This window comes from Chanos chanos, chromosome 5 (genome assembly GCF_902362185.1).
Source record: "Chanos chanos chromosome 5, fChaCha1.1, whole genome shotgun sequence".
Taxonomy (NCBI): Eukaryota; Metazoa; Chordata; class Actinopteri; order Gonorynchiformes; family Chanidae; genus Chanos; species Chanos chanos.
The window spans coordinates 8,257,317-8,280,478 of NC_044499.1; the positions used below are offsets into that span (position 1 = coordinate 8,257,317).

Sequence of the window (23,162 nt, forward strand, 5' to 3'; positions counted from 1 at the left end):
TTAAGTCTAGCATCACAGACCAAAACAAAAAAAAAAACCAACAAAAAAAAAAAAACCTTTCAAATGTGGAATTGGTCAACAAAGCTTGGATAGCCAGAAAACACTTAAAAACACATTTGCAGCATCCCACATTTTGACTTAAAAAAAAAAATAAAAAAAAAATAAAGAAAGCAAAAAAAAAAAGAAAAAAGAAAGAAACAGGGAAGAAAAAAAGAAGGTCTCTACTCTCTCCAACAGACTTCTACAAAGACTGTGAAAAGTGAAAATCTGCATTGAGTGGATTATACTAAAAAGAACTGGTTTCTGAAACTGCCCCCCCAACCTCACTGCTCCTGTAGAAAACGCAACATTTCTCCCCTTCATCTGCCCAGCCAATCTGCACTTTTATTTGTGCGACTTGCTTGTTTTGAATGACACCTGTAAAATTTTGTCCCCGAGGCGATAGCCATTAAGACTGGCAATGGCCATTGCAGCCTCCTCGTAGTTTGTCATGGTTACAAACCCAAACCCTTTGCACTTGTTGGTGTTGAAGTCACGGATGACTTTGACGTTAGTCACGGCTCCAAAGGGGCCGAACATCTGCCAGAGGATGCCCTCGTCGGCATCCTGGCCCAGGTTGTAGATGAAAATGCACCAGCCCGACGTGGAGTTTCCTGGTACATTAACTCCAGAGATACCGCCCATGTGGTCCACACTCATGGGAGAGAACCTGATTGGTGCAAAGCATATGTAAGCATAAGGTATGTGTCATTTAATTACTAATATACAGGTTCAGTTAAGATATTAGTTTTCACAGAAACTACCACATGCGACTTCGTGACCTAGCACAGCTTAAACACGCTGATACAACAACTGAGTGTGAACTGAAATCATGTGAGCATTTTCACGTTGAAGCGGATTTTAAAGTACACCTGAAAAGAACTAAAACCATGTTTAAGGAGTAATAAAGAGGCATATCTTGGTAATACACTCTTTCAGAACATGTCCCACGTTTACCTGAAGCGCTGGGCCTGGTGGTGGACCGGCCCTCCGAAGCGGCGAGACTGAGAGTGATAAATCTGGGAGAGGATTTGGGAATTTTTCGCCTGGTTGGGGTTGGCGGCAAACTTCACCGTGATGGGCTCCGCGGCGCCAGGTGGTTTCTGGCCGTTTAACTCCTTGATAGCGTCTTCTGCTTCTGCTCTCTTATCGAAACGGATAAAGGCCACGCCACGAGACAAGCCTGGTGAGGGAGGCAGGGGACATAATGGGAAAACTCTAGTATCTGAAACACCTGATCATTTAATGTTTGAATTTCACTGAAGTATAATTTTTAGTGAAGTAATGAAGCTGTGACCCACTGTCGCGCTGACCTGTGGCCTGATCGACAAGCACACGCGAGTTAATGATTCGTCCGTAGCGAGAAAACATGTCCTCCACATCCTTCTGGGTCATGGATTTGGGAAGACCGCTAATGTACAGGTTAGCATCCTTAATGGTGTCTGAGCTGGGCCTAGCGTACGATACCTGAAAGAAACAGAATTCGAAAAGCATCTCAGGTCAGTTGTTACAGAGCATTCCTTTAAAAGAAAAAAAAGAAAAAAGAAAAGAGACAAAAAGCCCAAATGTGAAATATCAACCATTTCCTTTTATGGGGCTCAACTGATATATACAACAGCAGCATCTGTCTTTTGAAACAGCTAATCTTAAATAAAACAGAGGAGGGGGAAAAACATAATCACACTTAGGGGTGAAAAATCTAAATGAAAGACAAGAATTGCAGCCTAAGTCAAGTCAATTACAAAACAAGTCACTGGTACTCTGAGCTGCAGGGTTCACATCTGAATGACTGTCAATGTTTTAAAAGGGCTTAAAGTTAACAATGTAATCCAGGTCCGATAGAAAACAAAAAAAAAAAAACAAGACAAAATAAGGGAGGCAAAATAAAACTTAAAACATGTCACTTAATCCAAATAAGACCACATCAAATAAAAATTGACCATCTCTTGACAAGTTTTAATCAACTATAAAGTCTCCTTGAGACCAACATCCATATAAAACAGATCACTGTCTCAAAGCACAATCTAAGAGCAAGGAGGGGACCAAGATTCTAAATGAAAACAGTTGCACAAGTACTGTATGCAGGAACACCTGTTGGCACATTACCTTGATAGTTTTAGATTGTAGTCTCAGCCCATTGAGTGTATTGATTGCCCTTTCTGCATCACTAGGGTTAAGATAGTTAACAAATCCGTACCCTAAACTGTGGCCTAGAGAAAAAAAAAAAGGAAAACAAAATAAAACAAAACAAAAAAAATTCTGCATTCTGGACAAAAAAAAAAAGTTTAACAAATCATCTGTACAATACATGCCACTGTCAGATATTAAACAAAGATCATGAGATAAAAAGAAATGTTTTAAACCATTAAAGACCGAACGAATCCAGTTCTTAGGGACGAGAAACAGCCTTCTTTGGAAGGTAAAGAATTAATCTGATATTGGGTAAAAACTGGTAAACAGAAATGTACACCAGCAAAGTACACTTCCTAAAATCAATGCTGACTATGACATTATGACTTCCAATCTACTGAGGATTGAGGATGTTGTAAATTACTATTACAACAAAACCTGAATTTTTACTACCAAATATAAGGGATATGGCAAGAAACATTCTCCATATGTTTGATAGAAAAAAAAAGTGAGATTCACACGCTCTCCGTTAAGCTCAGAAAAGACTGAGTAAAGGAGAGAACAAATCTAGCATTCACAAAATTTCACTGTCACTGACTCAAATGAACAAATGAACATTATTCAGTGGAGACGAGGGTGATTTGAGGCAGGTCCTGTAACTAAGTTTACCTGCTACTTTGTCGCGGATGAGTTTTGCAGACTCCACCTCCCCGATGCTGCTGAACAGACTGCGGAGCTCATCCTGGGTCATGTTCTGAGGTAAGTAATTTACAATCAGGTTTGTTTTGGCATCTTTGGCCTCATCTGCCATGTGATCTTCGTAACCGTTCGACATGTCATAGACCTCCTGTTGGGGGGGGGGTGGTGGGGGTGGGGGGTTCAAAGAGAAACGGGAGAGGGTTAGGTGACATGCTGAGCACGACAAATTTACAAAGCAGTTCAAGGACAGGGACATGACAGCTTTCATAACAACATATTTCACAGAGTTGCACACTGATAAAGGATCTCTTCACACTGAGATAGATTCTATGTAAGGATTTCACTGTTATCTTAGCTGAATAGCGAAACAAAGGGAATATTGAGCAAATGGGGGGGTGGGGAAACAAAGACGCCCTTAATTAAAAGCAGGTGCTTCAACAGCTGTGGTTCCTGAGTTAATTAAGCAATTAGCCTCCTATCACGCGTGTGATGATGAATGAAAACGATAGGGCAGGACGGTCGAGTGTTGTTTTGGCCACTGTGGCTGGATGAGGGGATCTCAATGACTAACAGCCGGGTGACCGAGCCACATTTGGCGGGAGTTTCCATAATAAATGACAGCTAAACATTCGGATGTTTCATATAAGGAATGGTACTTGAGGTGATGCTGGCACGGAAGTCTGTGGGAAAGACATGAGTGATTGAAAATGCACACGTGCGGTCTGTGCGCTGGTTCAAGTTGCGAGATAAGGCAGATGAACGCCTCTGAACCAGTGAACTGAAAGGGTCACTCCAGACTCCAGAGGAAGAATGGGGCAGTTTTGTAAAGAAGCTGACAGAGAGGAAAACTCTGGTCAGGTTGTAGAGCACAAGCCTACTGTTACACCTACTGCATGCTTGTGTTTAAAGTGATACAAAGAACACAGCTCTCTTGAGATTAGAGGAAGCTAGTCGGATGGATGATCCTGTTCTCCAGGAGTAGTGGGGAGCATTTGTGGCGAAGGCGAGGCCCACCGTGGGGTAACTCTTTGTACGTATGACTTAGGTTCACCCAGCTCTACTGAGAGCAAAGTGAATGCCACAAAATATAAAGCCCGAATGAATCTGAATGATCACCCTCATCCTGTAAGTGAAGCAGTCGTTTTTTTTTTTTTTTATCCTGGCACCAGTGAAATGCCACATGATGCAATTTCCTTTGAAGAGAGCTCCAGACACTTACAGAATTTATGCGAGGGCACACTGAAACTCTTCAAATAGACTGTGGTATAAACATAAAGCCAAAGAGACTGAATGAGTGAGTGAGTGAGGGAGGGAGTGATCAGCGTTGTCCTGTAAGCGAAACATTTTTATCCTGGCAGGAGTTTGTCTCTTCCAGGACGACACTAAAGCCATCCACAGGGCACGAAAGGTCACCAAACTGCTCAGCGAACAAGAACACTCTAAAACCGCAGGGTGTGGTCCTTAAATGGCATTTTTCGCACTACAAGCGTAATGCCAAATGATGGAATTTCTCTTGCAGAGAGTTCCAGAATTAATGCAAGGGCAGACTGAAACTCCTCTGATAAATGGTGGTGGCCCAGTGCCCAGTGATGACTCTTCAGGTTACTGTGTTCTTTATTTAGGTAGTTATACGCACACACAATAAGCATGCAAGGCACTTTTACGATCAAGCCAAGGATTAAGAATTAAAGAGACCGCATTTAATCTAGAAGGCTAGTTAGCATTTCATGTTAAACAGAGACAGTTCAATTTGAAGACAACAGGACATAGAAGCAGCTCTATTTTCTCAGGGGAAGATGGTTTTGTGTGTGCAACATATTCTTGTCAAAGCTACACCACAGACAGAAATACAGTCGACCACATGACTTTTGGTCTTAGACAGGATACTGAAATCTTACCAAATCCTCTAAAAGGCAAAACTGCTCTTTATAAGTCTACAAATGCACTAATGCTAGACAAAATGAAGGTCAGAAAATCTCAAGAAATTATGTAGCAAAAGAATACCATCCCCCGCCCTCAAAGAAACCCTTTTCAGAAACTGGGCTCAAGGCTCCAACTCAATGTCTACAGAAATTTCTGAAGAAATCTATACTTTTCAATTCCACTACAGAATACCAAGCACTGCCCACAATTGCAATGAACCTATAAGAAAAGTAAGCCTCTTATAGCTATTCAGCTCTTGGTATCTTCAACACTACAGAGTCTTCACAGTGACTTCATACTATGACTGTCTCAAGTTCGCACAACCGTTAGACCACACACACAATGAAATACTCTGTTTTTCATTCCCCTCTCTCCATCGATGAGGAAATAAACTGCTCAAATGGTAAAAATCTCAACGGAAGGAAATCCCATCTGTATTAAATCCAGATTTAACAGAACCACCTAACAGATCAGTAATCTAAAAGCTGGGTAAGATGATGACCCATCAAATGCTACAACAACAACAAAGTAACACACAGGGCTTCAAAATATGTCCTAAAAAGCTACTTATATTTAATGCGTACAGTGGGTAAAGTTTGTCGGCCAGTTAGTTTTACAAGCAGAGTCGAGTTATTAAATAACTAAGTATAGACAGAAAGTGAAATTTACATAAGGCCAACGGCATGCACTGGACGTAAGAAAGAAAGGACTGCCTTCCTCGTCACACAGTGTCCCATTCATGTAGGAAAAGAGGTCTTATTGTGTATTCTACAAGAGTAATCAGTCCACTTCCAAGTCTGTAACAAACATTCATTCTCACAGCAACTCCTACTGCTGAAAAACCAGTACTGATATGAACAGGTTTAAAATGGGTATAAAACAACTTTCTATTGAAGGTTGTTTCATACTAAACTGGACTTGAACAAAGACTGAACCTAAGTGACCTGTTTGAGTTTTCCCTCTCTCTGTACAGTATTTCTGGCCGCTAACGTGTTTCAGAGGAAATTCCTATTTGCATCCAGACCGGAAAAACTAGCACGTTTCTTTCGATTTGCATTTCGTACTGAACGTGCTAAAAGAATTCATGAGCGTCATCTGTAGCAACCTGTTGACAGATTCTGCAGACAATTGAACTAATGTCTCATCTCCTTTCCTTTCTCGCTAACAGGCCAGCTTCTAGTTGAATATTCAACGTTATCATTTGATGTGGTCATTCATTCTTTTCAATAAACGTAGCCAAATTAACACAACTACCTAAAGCTAAAGAGATGTATACCTTGAACTAAAATTTTTTTCACCCAGAGACACAATATCAAAACCTCCATCCCTGCAAAATCAAACACTCCGAGTCCCTAAGGGATATGAATACTACTCACTTTTAAGTATCTAATGTGTCCCCTTCTGACTGCCATGAAGACCCTTCACAGATCCCGAATCTGAAGATACCAAAAACAAAATAAGGTAATAAAAATACACGCTGACAAAAAAAAAAGGGTGGTAGGGAAGACAGAGGTAGGTTTTGGTTTCAAAGTAAATAAAGAAATGAAATGAAAATAAATAAAAAGGCAAGATGTTGAGCCGCCTGTTGAAATTACCTGTGAAAAGAACATAAGAAGCATCAGCCATCAAGACTGGCATTGTTTCAGCGTGTATTTTTAACACCTCACTTTGACACTGATCTGGGAGCTTTTACTGAACCTCCAAACTAACTTCTAAACATTTAAATTTTAATCTTAAACTTCATTTTGGTAATATCTGACAGTCCACTCAAGCTAAAGCAGTTAAAGCTGTAAAAATCCAAACAATTATAGTACTAGGCTAAGTCTATCCCTTCAAATGTTTCTTTACACAAACATTTCAATTGAAGACACAATTGATCTTTTTAATTACAAAGGCAGGAGGTCAAGGGGCTAATGTACAGTATGGTTTTATTCATAACTTGAGTATTAAGTGCTAGGACTAATAGCCTATGGAAGTCATGATAATTTCAAAAACTTGTTTGAAATTAATGTCCCAATCTTTAGAATTGTGTGTTGCAGTGTAAAACAGTTGAGTTAAGATGTAATACTGGTCTTCGAGAAATTAAGAGGTCCTTGCAAATTATGGTAATATTTGGAATCCGTGTTAATTATTTGTGTTTGAAGTAAGCAAGCCTTACTTTACATTCACGCATGCTTGGAGCGCTAGCAATATCTCTATCCCTTATTTACAACAGGAGAGAAGGCGTCATAATAAATGAGTGTTTGGCAATACGAAATTCGAGATTTTGAAATAACTCACATTCATGATCAGGAAACAGGGGCATCAGAGGGGCACCTAATGCCTAATAACATAAGAGTCTGAGTCCACAAATCTGACAGTCTATTTCGCTACATTATGTAAAATTCCCTAGCACACTCTAACTCGCGCCAGGTTAGCACTAAAGCGAGTACATTTACGTTTGCTGTTTGAACAAAAATGCCTCTACTGGGACATGCCGAACTGCACGTTAGCTAACTTCACACGTTTCGAAATCACAAAACGTTAATTTGACACTCAATCTGACTAGATGTGTCAAGCGTCTTCCTAAAACATGCTAGACGACACTGCTAAATAAATATAATATCATAGTTAAATTACCTAGATAGCACACTGACGCTTAGGGCTCACAATGGCTAACAGTAAACTAGCTATCGCTAAGCAACCAACACAACTAATGCGTTCACTTGCCGCGAAATTAAGATCATCGTTAGGATAGTTACAGGTAGCCATTTCACTTAAAGTAATAAAGGTTTACAAGTAAACAACATGAAATATATATTAGGCACCTCGGTGCCACATCGTTAAGCACATGAACTGCAAAAAGAGGCAGCACTTGGCAATGTAGCTGATTATGGTGATGAGGCGACTGGGGGGCGTGAAAGTATGCTAGGACAACTTTAGCTTGCTATGCTAGTTAGCGTCGTGGCTAGCTAAAGTGTCCTATTTACGGTTGCAACTCGTGAAGCTTGATTAGCTATTGTAACAAAGAACGAAATGATAACGTTCACAAGCAATAAACAACATATGTGGCGACTTGAAAACACTTATTTTATTGTTGAATTTGCAAATCTAAAAACACACCTAGCAAGGCCACATCCATGTCGTCTTCTTATTTTCACGTCTCTGCTAATGAATTGCATTTATCTCTGGTATTCAAACTCGAGTAGGCTGCTCTGGGCCTACAGGCCTTCAGCTCTCGACTCTCCGCATGGCAAACACGGTGAGACTATTTACAAACCCAAACTTATTTAAAATTAGAAACTATGAACAAAAACGGATCCAAATAATCAAAGAGACTTACCAGTTTTGCTTTCGCGCTTAATCTTTCTCAGAAAATCAGTCACTACAGCTTCTCTTCCCAAATGCAGAAACTGGCGCAGACTTCTTGTGATACAACAGAGGCCTGACGGGATTTCTGGCACAGAGGCAGATTCAACCTAAGCCCGCCTACCTGCAGATCATTTGACGCACTTCTTGTCATTTACAGCTAACATGCCTCTGATACTCCCATGTGGTCTCTGGGCATAGCTTATAATATTTGGGGCCTTAACCTTTTAATTTATAAACGTGCAAGACTGCGATTTTCGAGCTAATAAACTTTTCGAAGCAATATTCACTAATTATACATATGTTTCAAGTTGTGCCTTTTAAGTATGTTCAGCCAGCTTACAAGTTCATACATCACGTTCTCTAAATAGTAGCATAGCCTACTGTATTATTTCGAATGGCGAGGTAGCGCATTATTTTTTATGTCTCTTCTGAGAGGTTTTGTTGTTAAGCTTAATGTTCAGTGAACATCAGCTGCAAAAATGAACGCTAATACAAACAATTTCATTTAGCCCAGTCAGTTTGAAAAGAACACTGAGTTTATTAACACCAAAGTTCATTGGAGGACAAACTAGGACACATTGTTTTTGTTTTTCTCAACTGAGGTGCATATAAAATCAGTATTACAGTGCAAATATTATTGCTATCATTTCCAGAAATCCATGCAAGTAGGACCATACTCCTGCCTCAGAAGTGTTACTGTCATGGTAACAGAAAAGTAATGCCTAAAAGTTCTCTAAGATGTTCTTTGGACTCAGTTTTCCTCACGTCCACATCCATAACATCAGTGAGAAACAATTAAGACTAGTGTTTTGCAGGAGAGTCAACGTACTGTAAAACTCTTACCAAGCTGAGTTATGATTCAACTTATTAAATGGTTACAGATCGCAGCATCTTTAAGGAAAACAATGTTGTGACTCTTAAAAGAGGCCTTTGATCTCAGCTCAGGATTTGATACTCCACGAGGTGCTGATCTCTCATTAACTGAGCCACACTGAACAAAGCACAGACCTACGAGAGGGTCAAAAGGACAGAAAAAGGATTATGTTAAATCCTATCAGTTTAAAAGATGTACTCTGTGTAAACCCTTTCAGCATAATGAATTGTGTTAATTACATTGCATAATAACTCCGTATTATATTCATAAGCTCAAACTTTGGTCTACTCTGAGCACAAATATGAGGGATGCTGTAGAACTAGCATTGATTTAATGCTCAAAGTGAATGCAGAAGTGCTAAAAGAAGAATGCAAAAAAATAACAAGACAGAAGATTTTACCAGAAAAAGAAGGACCGCAAATGAGGATATGATCATGAGACGTAGAACAAATATCACTGCCTCCCTCAGTTTCACCCGACAGCCCTGCAAAGGAAATTGAACACAAAGGGACAATTCAACACACTCTGCAACATGAATATTCAAATGATTAAGAATGATTCTGAATCAACTGGCAAGCTTATTGGATCAGAGGAATACTATGAAAGTAGTAGTAAGAAGTAAGGATGCAAATTGCTATATACATGCTACTTTAGAACACAGTAAATGCAAATATACTGTATAGAGGCTGAGTAAAACTTTGACATGTACCTTGGAATACAGGAGGGAAGGGAGGTTCACTGTACCATTACAGTTGTGGACACTTGTGTTGCAGCAACTATGAGGAACTTCGTGATTTCCAGTTTTATTAAACCATGTGGTATTCAACCAATCTCTGTAATCATTTATACCACAGCACTGCAGCTGTGAACCACATAAGGAGTGCAATTAGCTAATTGTCATATGAACAAAATTTAGATTTTGTAAACATGTATGAACCAATACAGGCTAAAAATGTGATTTATATTTTTAAATTCATTTCATATTACTGGTCTTAACATAGAGCATTTGTTTTGTCTTGACAATTCGTGACAATTTGCAGATATGTACAAACCTCCTCTTGAATTGCATCAACGGCATTCGAATCAGGGTTCTCTCTGTTGCCAGTGTAATTCTCAAACACTTCCCTGAAAGGTGCCAGGTCTGAATCAACCTGAAAAGTTAATTTAGAAATGTCAGTAAGTAGTTTAAGCTCATTATAAAATAAAATTATCATTTCAGTTCAGCAATATACAATTTCAGCCTTGAGGTTTCCTGCAGAGTCAGAAAATGTATGTTGCATATTAAATAAAAGAACATCTTTATTTGAAAACCCTAATAGTTTGATTTTATTGTGCATTACCTTGTCAGTGCTATTGTAGGCCAGTGCAGCAGCTGTGCCAATGAGGCAAAACACAATAACAAGCAAATACACAAACTGAAAAACAAAAGCAAAATACATCTCTCCAGATGATGTCAAACCTTAATTTTAGCAATGTCTTGGAGTGGATCGAATCAAATCTGTAGCTAACGTGATACACTTTCCTTAAACTACCAGTATGGTGGACTATGAGGCTATTGCTGTTTTTCAATATTATACGGAAGTGTAGTTGAATAAGTTCATATTATTGTTCTCCCATTGAACAATTCAGTAATCAGTTCTGCAAAACACTCACCACTGCTTGTAAGCATGTAGAGTCTTTGACTGACACCCAGCATCCCAAGCCTCCACCACATAACAAGAAGGCAGAGCCAGCTATGGCCAGCACTGCAGGAAGAATGATGTAGAAGTTGCTGAAGAAGACACCACTGCTTGTGTAGATGCGCACCAGGTATATACCGCTCAGGCTAACCACAAGCCCAGACAGCTGAGAGGGATTTAATTCATAGATAAGAGACAAATGAAGAGTTTAGTCTTACCATGAAAATGTTCCCTTGAAGCAATTCTGACGAAAGGCTGCGAGGCATTTACGCAGCCCCATACAAACCAACACGCATAAAGGGGTAAAATAAAAAAACTCTGGCTTTCCGTGTCATATGAATCCAAGGTCGTGCCACCAAAGATGATTATTCCTTCCTGCACCCTTGTTTTTCTTTTAAAACGTCTATTTCTGTTGTCAACTAAAGACACACAAACCAATTATATACGAAAGCGTAATAAAAATATTTTACCCTTTAAACAATGGACCATATGGGATATCCTACTCGATAATCACGACACTCTAGAACACACTTCTGCCATACATATGCTGTCATTTTCTGAGCGATATCAACGACAGTTCAAACTACCTGCCTAGATGACCCAAAATAAAACAAGCTTACCCATAAAAGTTGACACACAATCTGTAGAATAGTTCTGAATGGTCCGCTTCTCGTTTCACTCATTTTTAAGCCTCATTAAATTCAGCCTTTACTCATGTTCATCTGCGCGCAGCTGATAGCAACAGTTAAAGCGCGAAGGCCAGCGATTTGACAATAGTAAACTTGGTAACACAGAACAGCTTAATATAACGTAAATGCTAAAAAGAGTAATGTGGTGGAGGTTGTATTTTTAACATATTCCGAAAAGTGCACGCGATTACGGAAACGATGTACCGTGTGATGTGCCGTGACAACAATCCTCGTGAGCTCATCAGTAAAAAACAGAAAGAAAAAAAAAATCACGGAAGTACTTTATGAGATGCATCTTTCAGCAAGGTACGCCGACGATCGAGAACTGATTACACTCAGGCGCAGTGACGACGAAACGTTATCGATCTGTATGATTTAGTCTCGCCGACATGTTGCACGTGATTTTTATAAAAAATAAGCCTACGTTTATTTTTTTATTACAATACGTGTGATGACAGTGATATTAAGATGTTGATAAAGTAGACAGCAGCCTAGGCAGCTGCATTTTTACTATTCGTTTAAGTTGTAGGAAGAGGACTAGGATAAAGAAACGTCCGTTGCTGAACAGATGACCAACGCAGAGCCATTTAAATAATTTGTTAAGAATCGCTAAAACTCAGACTTTATAAACTTCAAAACTTTGTAAACGGTTTTAAACTGAAACCCTTACTGCCATAAAATAATACAGGCTACAAATCACTGTGAGTTTATGAGTGAACAAATTTTGTGCAATAGTTGTGGACTATAAGGAAGCCACCATCATATGAGAGAACACGTTTATTTCACCATTTTGATTCGCACCAACTGTTTTGAAATATTTTCTTTCTTCAGGCAAACCGCGTCTCCCCCATGTCTTGTTCACAAGCGATAACACATGACCAAGCAAAGAACTAAAGAAGATGCTGAGTTTTCCACTGCGAATGTGTAAATATTCTACTGCACGATTGCAGTACTAACGGTATTTTGCTGCCACCCAGAGGTAGAAAAGATTACTATTCAAATTAAGTGCAAACAATTTTGTTGAATTTTTATCACACACAAGAAAATAGACTTAATTCGTCGTAATATTCAAATTAATTGATCAATTCAGACTGCCTGCACGCTCTCCGTCAATGCGCCTGAGATTAATCGTGATGTGCACCTTTTAACTCCGTTCAACCTTATCTCTCTAGACGCGCTGTCCAAATTGGTGCACTCTGCTAAACCAGCCTCTTGCCTCCTTGATCCTCTAACTGCTAAACTTTACATAGAGCTTTTCTCGGTTCTCTGCCCAATACTGCTAAACCTTCTAAATATGTCACGTAAATGTGGTGTTTACCCTCCGCTTTTACAATCAGGCCTTTACTAAAAAACCGAACATTGACCCAGAAGCCTTAATTAATTATAGGCCGATCAATCTCCCGTTTCTTTCAAAAATACTTTCAAAAATTGTAGCTGCTCAGCTGATAGCCCATATGTCTTCTAACAGTCTGTTTGAAATATTTAAGTCAGGCTTCAGGTGTTTTCACTCTCCTGAAACCGCATTTACAAGAGTATACTCTAGTAAGTTATAACTAATGATCTTTTATTAGCCATCAATGCTGGTGCTACTTCTATTCTTATTCTGCTTGATCTGAGTGCAGCATTTGGCATGATATTGTTAAAGCACCTGGAAAATCAAATTAGCATTCGTGGCCTGGCGCCCTCTTGGCTTAAAGCTTATCTCTCTGAGAGAAAGCAGTGTGTCCTCTATTATAATGTGACCTCTGAATACCGTGAGCTTAACTATGGTGTTCCTCAGGGATCAGGCCTTGGCCCTCTTCTGTTCTTTATTTACATGCTCACTTTGGGTGACATTATTCATAGTTACATCATTAACTTCCATTGTTATGCTGACGAAAGTCAGAATTTCTTACCTGTCCAGCACAATGACCACTCTGAATTGGCTAACCTTGAGGCATGTCTTCGCGCTATTAAGGGTTGGATGTCTTCAAATTGCCTGATGCTTAACGCAGGCAAGACTGAAATGCTGGTTATTGGTCCCCCTACGCATAAGCATTTTTTTAGTGATCTTACCCTTTTGACAGCTGCATCATCTTTCAAAACTCTTCAGCTAAAAACCTTGGTGTGATTTTTGACTCTCCCTAGTCACTCATATGAAAAACACAACCAAAATTGCCTTTTATCGCCTCCATAATATCACTAAATTTAGGCCCTTTCTATGGCTGATGCAGAAACCATTGTTCACACATTCGCCTCGATTACTACAATGTTCTGTACTCTGGCCTGCCTGCCTCTAGTACCAAAAGTCTTCAGCTGATCCAGAATGCTGCTGCCAGAATTTTGACCAGAAAAAGGAAGTTTGATCACATTACACCTGTCCTGGCTTCCCTTCATTGGCTCCCAATTCATGCAATGGCAGATTTTAAGGTCCTCTTATTAACAAATAAAATCTTACATGGGCTTGCGCCTTCCTACCTCTCTGACTTAATTACACCCTATAACCCCCCTCGCACCCTGCGCGCTCAAGATGCACGTAGTCTGAAATTGAACAAAGTACGGAATGTAGGACAATTTATGGTTACAGTATATATGGTGTAAGAAAGCAAAGAGTTTTTTATGTCAGCGGATATACGGGGCGTTTCTAGTAGATGTTGGTATTAAACTCTGCGTTATTTCAATAGCATTGTCGAACTCACTCATTAATTACCGAACACGACAGAGGGCCCTGATGAACGTATAAAATACTGCTTCATCAGGGATTCTTCGCAGGCAGAAACTGCATAGGTGACACTAAAACTGCTTTGCGTCATTTTAGAAGAAGACTGACACGTCTGGGACCTTTGAGGAGAAAACGTTTTCGCTTGCCATGTTGTTCATTTAATTGTCAGGCAGCTACGAGGCCCTGGACTGTACGGATATCGATTCGTCTCCTAAATCCTCGCCCTCTCCTTCCCCACCCCCGGATCTAGATGTACGCGATACACCGTCTCCTGTGAGCCGCAGACAGGCTGATCTGCATCTCTCGAACGTGATTCGATATCTGTGCAGAAGCCCAAGAACAATGACATTATCAACACTCTTTTCTATTCTTTAGTTGTTCATTCCCAGACTGCCTACATTGAGCTAGACAAATACGATAGCGACAAATAATTGTTAATTGTTTATGTTGCGACAGCGAAAAAGGTTCTCTCTCGGCTTCTACTAATATCTACTTAGTCAGATAGACAATCGGTTAATTAATCAATACGAAAAATTCAGATTTTTGAACCAGCGTCGAAAGTTCGTCGTTACGTCATCATTCTGCGTCAGAATATGTGTCATTGACAGGGACAAGATGGCGTCAGCATCGGAGCAGCAGGATGGGCAGGATACTGAACTGGATGAATTATTAGACAGTAAGGTTTGGAATAACATTTCAAAATGTTGATCACATGCAGTATATACTTTGAATTCACAAAATATTTATATATATTCAGGTTAGTGTAGCTATAGACTGCATCGCATAAGAGTGCGATCCAGGTAGTTTGCCTCTTCTCGAATCAGCACTTGTGTGAGAGTGGACTAGCTAGTTGGCTAATATATTGACATACAAACTTCTGTTGAGCTCTGCACTATGCGGGTGACATTTGCATTTCTGATCAGTGTTTACTTTATTTGAAATTGGCATTTTTTTTTACATTTTAGATTGGGAGCTTGAAACTCTTAAATAGAAACGTTCCGTAGAAGACAGCCCTCACTCTGTCATGCTCTTAATCTTGCCTATCGTGACTAATCATTTTACACGCGTTTGTCCGTTCTCATGTCTAACACTTGTGAGCTTTTACGTGAACCTTTACACGTCATGTGCACATCTTCTTACACCGCTTTTCTGTATCCCCTGCAGGTGCACTCGATGACTTTGAGAAGACAAACGTGCCCCCTGCGGCCCCTGAAGCAGCCTCTAAAAATGCAGAGCCGAAAAGTGGGGATAAGGTGAGTGTTATGCTGCCAAGTGTTTTATCGATACTCCCTAGGTTATATTCAGTGTTTGGATAAAATACGACTCACAGTCGCGCGCCAAGAATGTGTACAGATACATTTACCTATTGTTTTGTTCCATTCTTTTCATTTCTTATCCTTCAAAGAAACCTCCTTTATGATAACTCATGTTTAACCCGTGTGTGTGTGTGTGTGTGTGTGTGTGTGTGTGCGTGCATGTGAGCGTGTGTGCGCGTGTGGACATACATTTGAAAGTGGTTGTTTATTTCGATCTCTGTGTTTGCTTTGAATGTTCAGCCCCCTCTTTTGGAGGACACCAAATTCTTTGAGTCTCTCTTCGAGGGGGAGATGGTGAATCAAGCACGAGAGGAGTGGGAGAAAGCCATGGCTGAGCTGGCTCAAGAGGAGCCAGAGCTGCTGCAGCATTTTCAGAAGCTGTCTGAGGCAGCGGGGAAAGTGGGTACGTCTGAGGCACTTAAGCGTATTGGTTTAAATAGCGCTAACCCGTCAACTTGTCGGACGGTGTATCTGGGATGAGGTGTGATCACAAGCTAAATTTTGACGCCTTTTTTTTTTTTTTTTTTTGCAAATTTAGGTTCAGATGCAGCTTCCCAACAAGAATTCACTGCCTGTCTAAAGGATACGCTTAGTGGTCTGGCAAAAAATGCCGACAACTTGCAGGTAACTTTTGCCTCAGACTATTAGTAGAACTTGTAGAGGAGGACAGCCAGAGCTCAGTCTGATCATTTTGACATTTTTGTCAAGGTCATTAAGGTGACTTTTTTTTGTATAACTGTAATATCCCGTGTTCTAATTCACAGAGCGCAGGATTGGCTGGAGAGGATCTGGTTAAGACTTTAGAAGGACTGGGATTGGATGAAGGGGAAGGTGGGGCAGAAGATGGAAATATTCTCCCCATCATGCAGTCCATTATGCAGAACCTTCTGTCCAAGGATGTTCTATACCCCTCACTTAAAGAAATCACAGAAAAAGTGAGTCCCACTTCTATCTCTCCCCCACCCCATGCATTTTGGGTTGAGTATGACATTCACAGGCCTCTTTTACCCCAGTTACCTTCATTGGATTGCCAGTGAAAAACTACTACACTGTTTGAAGCCTTTTATTTAATTAGTAACCATTTACTTAAAAAAAAAAAGTCGTCTTTTATTTGTCTGTTTTCACTGGTGTCCATATTTTGCTAATGTCTTTCCATTCAATTGCACAGTATCCTGAATGGCTAAATGCCAACAGACAGTCCCTTCCCCCGGATCAATACCGACGATATGAGGAACAGCACAGGATTATGGGAGAAATTTGTAACCAATTTGAGAGAGAGGGAGATGGAGAGAGCAACTTTGAGAACATTCTGGAACTTATGCAAAAGGTAAGAGAAAATGAGTGAGAGGTAATCATATCTGATGGATGTCAAGATACTGGTTGCCGCTTTTCCACATACTTGGTGAGTACATTCCTCAGTCAATCAAAGAAGTACAGCTGTTGGTGTGAAAATAAATACATATTGTAGAAGGTTGCACACTCGACGTTCTGATGGAGAATAAGTTAAATAGATGCCAAGGCTTTCACAGCAAGCAGCCATCCTCAGGGCTTCTCTGTTTACGCTTTTAATTTACATATATACTAATGCACGCGATTGAATGTTTTCAGTTCTTTCAGCCAGCAGAAAGGAAAAAAAGTGGTAGATTAATCATCAGAAAATCAACTCAGCTAGACATAAGCAGTCCAAGGTCTGGGTTGCACGCCTTATACAAGTGCCCCGCCACAGGCCTTTCAAGAAATCACTTTGACTGTTTTTTTTGTTTGTTTGGTTTTTCTTTTTTCAGCTACAAGATTTAGGTCAACCACCAAAAGAGTTGGCAGGAGAAGCAGTAAGTGTCATTCTTCCTTCGTTAACATCCTGGTCTTCTCTCGTGTGTTCTATGTAAACCTACAACATCTTTGTTTACCTATTTTTCTTTCTTTTTTTTTTTTATCTGCTCTCAGCCTCCTGGTCTGAACTTTGACATGGAATCTCTGCATCTCTCTGGAGCTTCAGGGCCCGGAGCAGCTGACCAGTGCTCTGTCATGTGATCTCAGTGAGGTCGACTAGTTAGGGAATGTAGCAATATCAGGCTGGCGAGATTGGGCTGAACGCTGCCTTCAGTGTTCTCCCGTATGTGGCGTTTGCCAGTGTGTAAGGTGGCACTTTGGGGCAGGGGGGAGGGGGGTAACATTGTGAAACAAAAGCATCCAACACCTTGTCTGGTCTTGACTGATTCCACTTGGTATGTTTTCCTCTCTCAAAAAGACACCGCTGTCTAAATTTCATCATTATGCAGTATTTGTTTCACCTCCTGTTTTTTTTGGGGGTTTTTTTTGGTCGTCGTACAAGTATGACCTGTTGGATTCGACAGAGCTTCGTAGATGAAAACGTTGCCTGTTTGGCACCATTAAAAAAAAAGATAGTTAACTGGTTTAGCAACCCCCATTCTTAAGTTTTTGGAACGAGAGAAAATTAAGCTGTGTGGGCCTGATTGCAAGTCTTAATTTTGCAGTCACGAATCTGAAGGGTGTTGGATCTTCTTCATTTTGATAAATCGGCTTCTTGCTACATAGAATTTTAAAAACACAAAAAAAGTTAAAACCTCTGGACTTGTAATCTTCGATGTAAACCCTCTGGGATTTTACAGTTTACGAAATCTGAAATAGTTAAGATGTAATATTAGTAGTATAAAATTGTATGTACATATTAATCTTATTTCATGGTGGCCATTTGTTTGGACCACTGTTTAATCCGTTTACGTTTGAGTGGGATTTAACGAAACGAAAACTTGCCAAGCGGCTCTCAGCTGCTACTGATTGACAATGGTTCTGTTCGTACGATTTAATCATTATGGATTATTTACCCACCCAGGTGTCTCCTGCACAACCTTACAACTGCTTTGACACTGTTAACATTTTCAATATTTTCAATACTGCCAAAGCTGCTGAGTGTTTCTGAATTGTGCATAGCTCTAACTCTGTAATTCTGCACCAGGTTTTTAATTCAGTATAATTATTGTTGTTGACATGCCTCAGAAGACGTTGTATTTAATTCATCAAACCGTGTACTCAACATGCCTTGATTTAAGACGTTATAATATTTTTCTGTCGCTAGATGGCAGTCTTTCACTACACATCCACGTTAGCTGGTTTTCTGATATGAATCCAAACGGTGAAAACAGAAAGAGTTGAGAGAGATATTAAATTATGTATAGTTCTGCTTGCATTCCTTCTAGCAGCTGGAGTTTATTACAGAAACTCCTGAACTGAAACAGTTGGTCTGCGGGTTGAATTCAGTCATTAAAATTTGAACATAGCGTAATATGACGGAAAAGTGTTTGTGTATATCAGACATTCCTGAAAAAAATTACCGTTCTCTGGCTGAATCAGGCTCATATTGGAAAATATGCAATAATTACATTTTTTTTTCTACAATCCATATCTTGAATACTCTGTGACATGAAAGACAAATTTTTCACAAAAAAAATGATAAGCTGTTGTTGTTGTTTGTCTGATACAGTCTGCAGAGCTGGTAAATAATTTATGATGCTGAATTTTTTTTCACCTTGCTTTAGCTGAATGCAGTGCCTGTTTGCAGAAAAATAACCACAGCGGAAACAGAACTAATATGTATAATATTGTTTAATATGGTTACGCTGATATAACTTTTTGTTTTTCTAGTGTAAGGGTAGTAGTGTTCTTACTGGTGATATGATGGAAAAAAATATTAGATAGAGATATAATTCTCCCAGGCATTTAATGACATTTAACTCTCTCTCTATCTGTGTGGGTGGGTGGGTGTGTTTGTGTATGGGAGAGAGGGGGCCCAATAGGTAAGTGTATAAAAGAAATATGGAGATGAAATCTCTGTCAGAGGGAGAATCTGGGGGAACTCGTATTTGCATTATGAAAACAGCACTCAGACAACTATGAAATCCCTTCCAACTTGCCTTCTGTATACATCGAGGTCCAGAGCACAACCTAATTTTCAGGTGCTATCACAGAAATGTCACATATTTTCATTCAACTTACTGTTACTTGTTTGAGGTTTGCAGAGCAAGGAGTTTCACTGAAGTAAATGCAACCACCAGCTTGGGCCTAGATATCAACAAAATTGGACACAACCAGTGAAAACTAAAAAAACACTCAGGGGTTGTTTGAACACCCAGTGCACTTAATGCAGTTAGATCATCAATACACACAGTTCAGCTCACTGTTTCTCCAGGTCGCACAGTCTTGGCTGTAATGTCATCATCAAACATACTGTATTCAAAAAACAAATTCTGTAAAATTCAGAAGAAATAAACAGTAAACAATTTCAGTGTTGTATCCTCTGTCTTCTTGTTCCTTGCTGATTAAAAAAAACTGTGTAATAGACCTATTTGCACATCTCAGCTTAGAATTGTAGTTTATAATATTTTGAGCATAAAGTATCAGTGACATATCTGTCAGTGTGTAAGACAACAGTTTAGTAATTCCTGTTTTAATTCACTTCCTTACTGAAAGTGCCATTAGAGCTGGCTAGTAGTCGATAATAAGTTGAAAGTGAGAACAGCATATACTGAGAGGCATCGTGGAGTGGAACACCTGCAGGGAACACTCCCAAGTCCATGTGGGAGGAAACACAGAGAAGTGTGAAATGACAGAGGTAAGGCTCTCCAGTGGAACTTCCAAATCCAGATGGATAAACAGGTGACTGCCATCTGACCAGACACAGTGATGAGAGATAAGGAGCAGAAAACAGCAATGGAATTTTGACGTGATGGTAACATCAAAAAGAAGGAACAGGAAAAGCCAGAGAAATAATAGGGATTGAGAGAAGTACTAGAGAGAATGTGGAAAGCGAAAACCAAGGTAGTCCCATCCATGTCAGGAATGCCCGGGGTCATGACCCCTTAAGTGGAGTTTGGCTCCAACAGATAGACAACAATGATCACAATCCAGAGGACTGCAATCATAGGCTCAGCAAAAATACTGTGCCGTAAATATGCACACACCATACAGTGCTATAATATATATGTGTATATATATACTAATTAAATAGTTTCTAATGGGTAGTTTTTTTTGAGCACTTCATATTTTCTGATGTACCCGCTTTGGGGCAGTACATAATGAAATACGGAACAGCTGCCGTGATGAGAACCTTTGTGGCTGGAAAATGTGGTGAACAGATCTGTAGTGTAGGCTCTGACAAAGCTTACGGGAAGAAGAGAGCAAACAGTTTGAGCAAACAGTTTGACCACAGTTTGACTTGCAGATTACTTCTAAGATTCTACTGTGCGTTTCGTTTGCACACATACAGCTGTTTTTTTTTCTTTCTTTCTTTTTGGGGGCTGGAGGCGGGGGGGGGGGGGGGGGGGGGGGGGGGGTTAGACTGGGTACAAAGTGTTTGCCTACACGATCTGTGAAAACAAAAGGTTAACCCCCAGTATGCAGACAAACAACCTTTCATGATTCTGTTTGAAAAGTTCTGTGTTTGCTCTTAAAATAGAACACCATACTTTTCAGATAAAATATGAATTTTAGTACTTGCTGGCTTGTTTGCTTGACTAAACCTGTTTGCTCTCTGACATTGTCTTTAAGGCGATGATGAGACAGTCCATTCAGACAGAAGACGAAATGTGAAGATGTAGTTATCTCCGGTGCTAATATTTACAGGTTTTTAATGTGACAGATGCGGGAAAATGTGTTCCGTGCATTCACTCTCATTTCTAAGTTAAGGTCACATTTCAGTGTACCCCTGCAACAAAACAGAAATGTGGAAAATCCGTTGCTCTTACTATACCGTGTAAGTCTAGAGAATTCTCAGTTTCAATAAAATGCTGCCTTGAATCAGTATATAGGGTCTTTAACGAGTTATCAGAAGATTAAGGGAAGAACAAAAGATCAATCATCTGTTCATAGTCGACACACATCACTCACAGTTCAGTGTTCATCACCACTCACGATTCACTGTTCAGCAATGACTGCCTGTACAGATGCATTTACAGGCAGTCATCTTCAAATTTGCAAGGCACAAGAGTATTCTTCGAATATAATAACATTGTGATCGTAGCTTACAGCCATCAAGTCATATGAATTTGTAATTTATCTTGTTTTTTTACTGTGCATAGTTGGTTGATGTTCATTTTGTGTGGTTGTGTGTTTTGTATGTATATGCAGGGTACATGGTGTGGATATTGTACGTATTGTGTGAGTTTTACAAATTTCAGTGAGCGTCTTTCCTGACACGTGGCAAAAGGGTACAAGCTCCGTAAAAGCTTTATAACTGCTACTGTTCTACTGTAAACAATACATTTCTGTTCCCTGATTAAGACATTTTTAAATCAATGCCTTTGATTTAGAACTATCAGGAATTGCTTTCTTTAAATGTGTGCACATGTGTACTTATCTAAAGCCACACACAGACCAAAGAAAGAGATTGGTCAGGTTTTTGCTATAACCTCCCCTTGGTGATCTATATGGATTGTACTCACTGCACCTCATGGTGCAAATGAAAGAGTTCACAACAGCTATGTATCAGCTGCAACTGTTACACACATTTATACCTCTTGTCTTTATTACAGCAGCGGGTAAGTCCGTGTTTTCTGTTTAGATCTCTCATTTTACAGTTTTTCAAACTAAGCCAGAAATTGCAGGTCTCAATATTTAAATCATATCTTTGTGAATTCTGTGAGCTTTTGCTCACTGGCCTTTAAGTCTGACCTGAAACATCTTTTTCTTTCTGTAGTGAATGGAGCTGTCAAGCTGCAACAAGAGATCTCACTCACTTTGCCTGCCGGTGAAACAGCTGTCTTTGACTGCACATACGATGACTGTTCCTCTTACATTCACTGGTATCAGAAAAAGGAGGGAGAAACATTTAAGAGAATTCTACATGCTTACACTTATGATGGGGTCCCATACAGAAAACCTGGGTATGAGGATTTTACATCAGAAAAGCGAGGTTCTAATATTGTACTGATAATCCCAGACTTAAAAACCCATCATGCAGCGACATACTATTGTGCATGTTGGGGCTGGAGCGGTAGCTACCCACAGCAGAAACTTCTAGTAATCCACCATACAGAAACTTATAGTAACACTATACTACACACTACACTACACACCACGACACACCCCTCTGTGTGACACCACAGCCCAGCCTCAGAAAACTGCATGAGCAAATGATGATAATGTTGATTGTAGATCAATATAAGTAAATATAAATGGCTCTAATAACTTTATAGATGAAGTTAAATAGTATTTCATTGTATTCATGAAATTCACACAGTCTTGTAATGTAGATGTATGTGTCCTGGATGCTGGTGTATTAGATGCAAGGCAGTGTGCACCATACTATTTTTCAACTTCATTTTAAAATATGTTCAGAATTCACCGCAATTCTCACCATCTCCGAAGGCAAGTGTTGTAAACTTAAGATACATTTAAATCAAATATTCATTATGAAGAGGCTACAGGACAAAGTATCTCTGTGTTTTAATTTCACTAGGTTATCACTTGTAACATTTGAAGAGAACCCTTCCCTGGACGTGCCACAGTACCTCAAACTTGTTTTTGTTCTTCCTGCACTTCTATATATTTTTTATTAATAGCTTCTTTAATGACAATGAAAAGTACATTAATCAGTGATATTGTTTAAGGCCAACATCAGTTAACATCACTAAAGTCATTTAGGGCATTAAAAGTCATTAAAGGGCATTTAAGAGGTACAGGACATTTATGTAACAAAGGTAAGCATGAGCCAAACTCAGATCTCTGTTGTCTGAAACCTGTCAT

The 23,162-nt window shown here is 39.7% G+C and overlaps 3 protein-coding genes across 5 annotated transcripts; 1 reads left to right on the forward strand and 2 right to left on the reverse strand.

Moving 5' to 3' along the window:
• Positions 1 to 214: 214 nt before the first annotated feature.
• elavl1a (ELAV like RNA binding protein 1a) lies at positions 215 to 8,187 on the reverse strand. Of its 3 annotated transcripts, none has more exons than XM_030773368.1 (7): positions 8,114 to 8,187; positions 6,168 to 6,227; positions 2,839 to 3,016; positions 2,146 to 2,249; positions 1,353 to 1,506; positions 997 to 1,222; positions 215 to 709 (listed from the first exon to the last, which is right to left on the reverse strand). In XM_030773368.1, exons 2-7 carry the CDS (start codon positions 6,201 to 6,203, stop codon positions 385 to 387), a joined length of 1,023 nt encoding a protein of 340 aa, XP_030629228.1. In that variant the 5' UTR covers positions 6,204 to 6,227; positions 8,114 to 8,187; the 3' UTR covers positions 215 to 384. The 3 variants fall into 3 exon arrangements, with proteins under 3 accessions (XP_030629228.1, XP_030629227.1, XP_030629229.1); XM_030773367.1 differs by having other exon boundaries at positions 1,341 to 1,506; XM_030773369.1 differs by lacking the exon at positions 6,168 to 6,227 and having other exon boundaries at positions 1,341 to 1,506; positions 8,114 to 8,176.
• A 497-nt stretch (positions 8,188 to 8,684) lies between these two features.
• On the reverse strand, positions 8,685 to 11,387 carry tspan37 (tetraspanin 37). Its single transcript, XM_030775836.1, has 7 exons — positions 11,316 to 11,387; positions 10,670 to 10,861; positions 10,357 to 10,431; positions 10,069 to 10,167; positions 9,726 to 9,878; positions 9,417 to 9,500; positions 8,685 to 9,150 (listed from the first exon to the last, which is right to left on the reverse strand). Exons 1-7 carry the CDS (start codon positions 11,376 to 11,378, stop codon positions 9,079 to 9,081), a joined length of 738 nt encoding a protein of 245 aa, XP_030631696.1. The 5' UTR covers positions 11,379 to 11,387; the 3' UTR covers positions 8,685 to 9,078.
• Positions 11,388 to 14,697: 3,310 nt separating this feature from the next.
• On the forward strand, positions 14,698 to 19,704 carry pex19 (peroxisomal biogenesis factor 19). Its single transcript, XM_030775266.1, has 8 exons — positions 14,698 to 14,761; positions 15,250 to 15,338; positions 15,642 to 15,804; positions 15,940 to 16,025; positions 16,166 to 16,336; positions 16,570 to 16,728; positions 17,186 to 17,230; positions 17,346 to 19,704. The coding sequence occupies exons 1-8, from the start codon at positions 14,701 to 14,703 to the stop codon at positions 17,430 to 17,432; spliced, it is 861 nt and encodes a 286-aa protein (XP_030631126.1). The 5' UTR covers positions 14,698 to 14,700; the 3' UTR covers positions 17,433 to 19,704.
• The last annotated feature ends 3,458 nt before the right edge of the window (positions 19,705 to 23,162 follow it).

Coding starts and splice junctions, on each gene's coding strand:
- tspan37 (XM_030775836.1), bottom strand. CDS start 11,378: ATGAGTGAAACGAGAAGCGGACCATTCAGAACTATTCTACAGATTGTG. Junction 10,432..10,669: donor CTACATGCTTACAAGCAGTG/GTGAGTGTTTTG, acceptor TTTGTTTTTCAG/TTTGTGTATTTGCTTGTTAT. Junction 10,168..10,356: donor CCTACAATAGCACTGACAAG/GTAATGCACAAT, acceptor TTAACTTTTCAG/GTTGATTCAGACCTGGCACC.
- elavl1a (XM_030773367.1), bottom strand. CDS start 6,203: ATGGCAGTCAGAAGGGGACACATTAGATACTTAAAA. Junction 3,017..6,167: donor GACACATTAGATACTTAAAA/GTGAGTAGTATT, acceptor CCCCCCCAACAG/GAGGTCTATGACATGTCGAA. Junction 1,507..2,145: donor TACAATCTAAAACTATCAAG/GTAATGTGCCAA, acceptor TGTTTCTTTCAG/GTATCGTACGCTAGGCCCAG.
- pex19 (XM_030775266.1), top strand. CDS start 14,701: ATGGCGTCAGCATCGGAGCAGCAGGATGGGCAGGATACTGAACTGGAT. Junction 15,339..15,641: donor AGCCGAAAAGTGGGGATAAG/GTGAGTGTTATG, acceptor TTGAATGTTCAG/CCCCCTCTTTTGGAGGACAC. Junction 16,026..16,165: donor AAAATGCCGACAACTTGCAG/GTAACTTTTGCC, acceptor TCTAATTCACAG/AGCGCAGGATTGGCTGGAGA.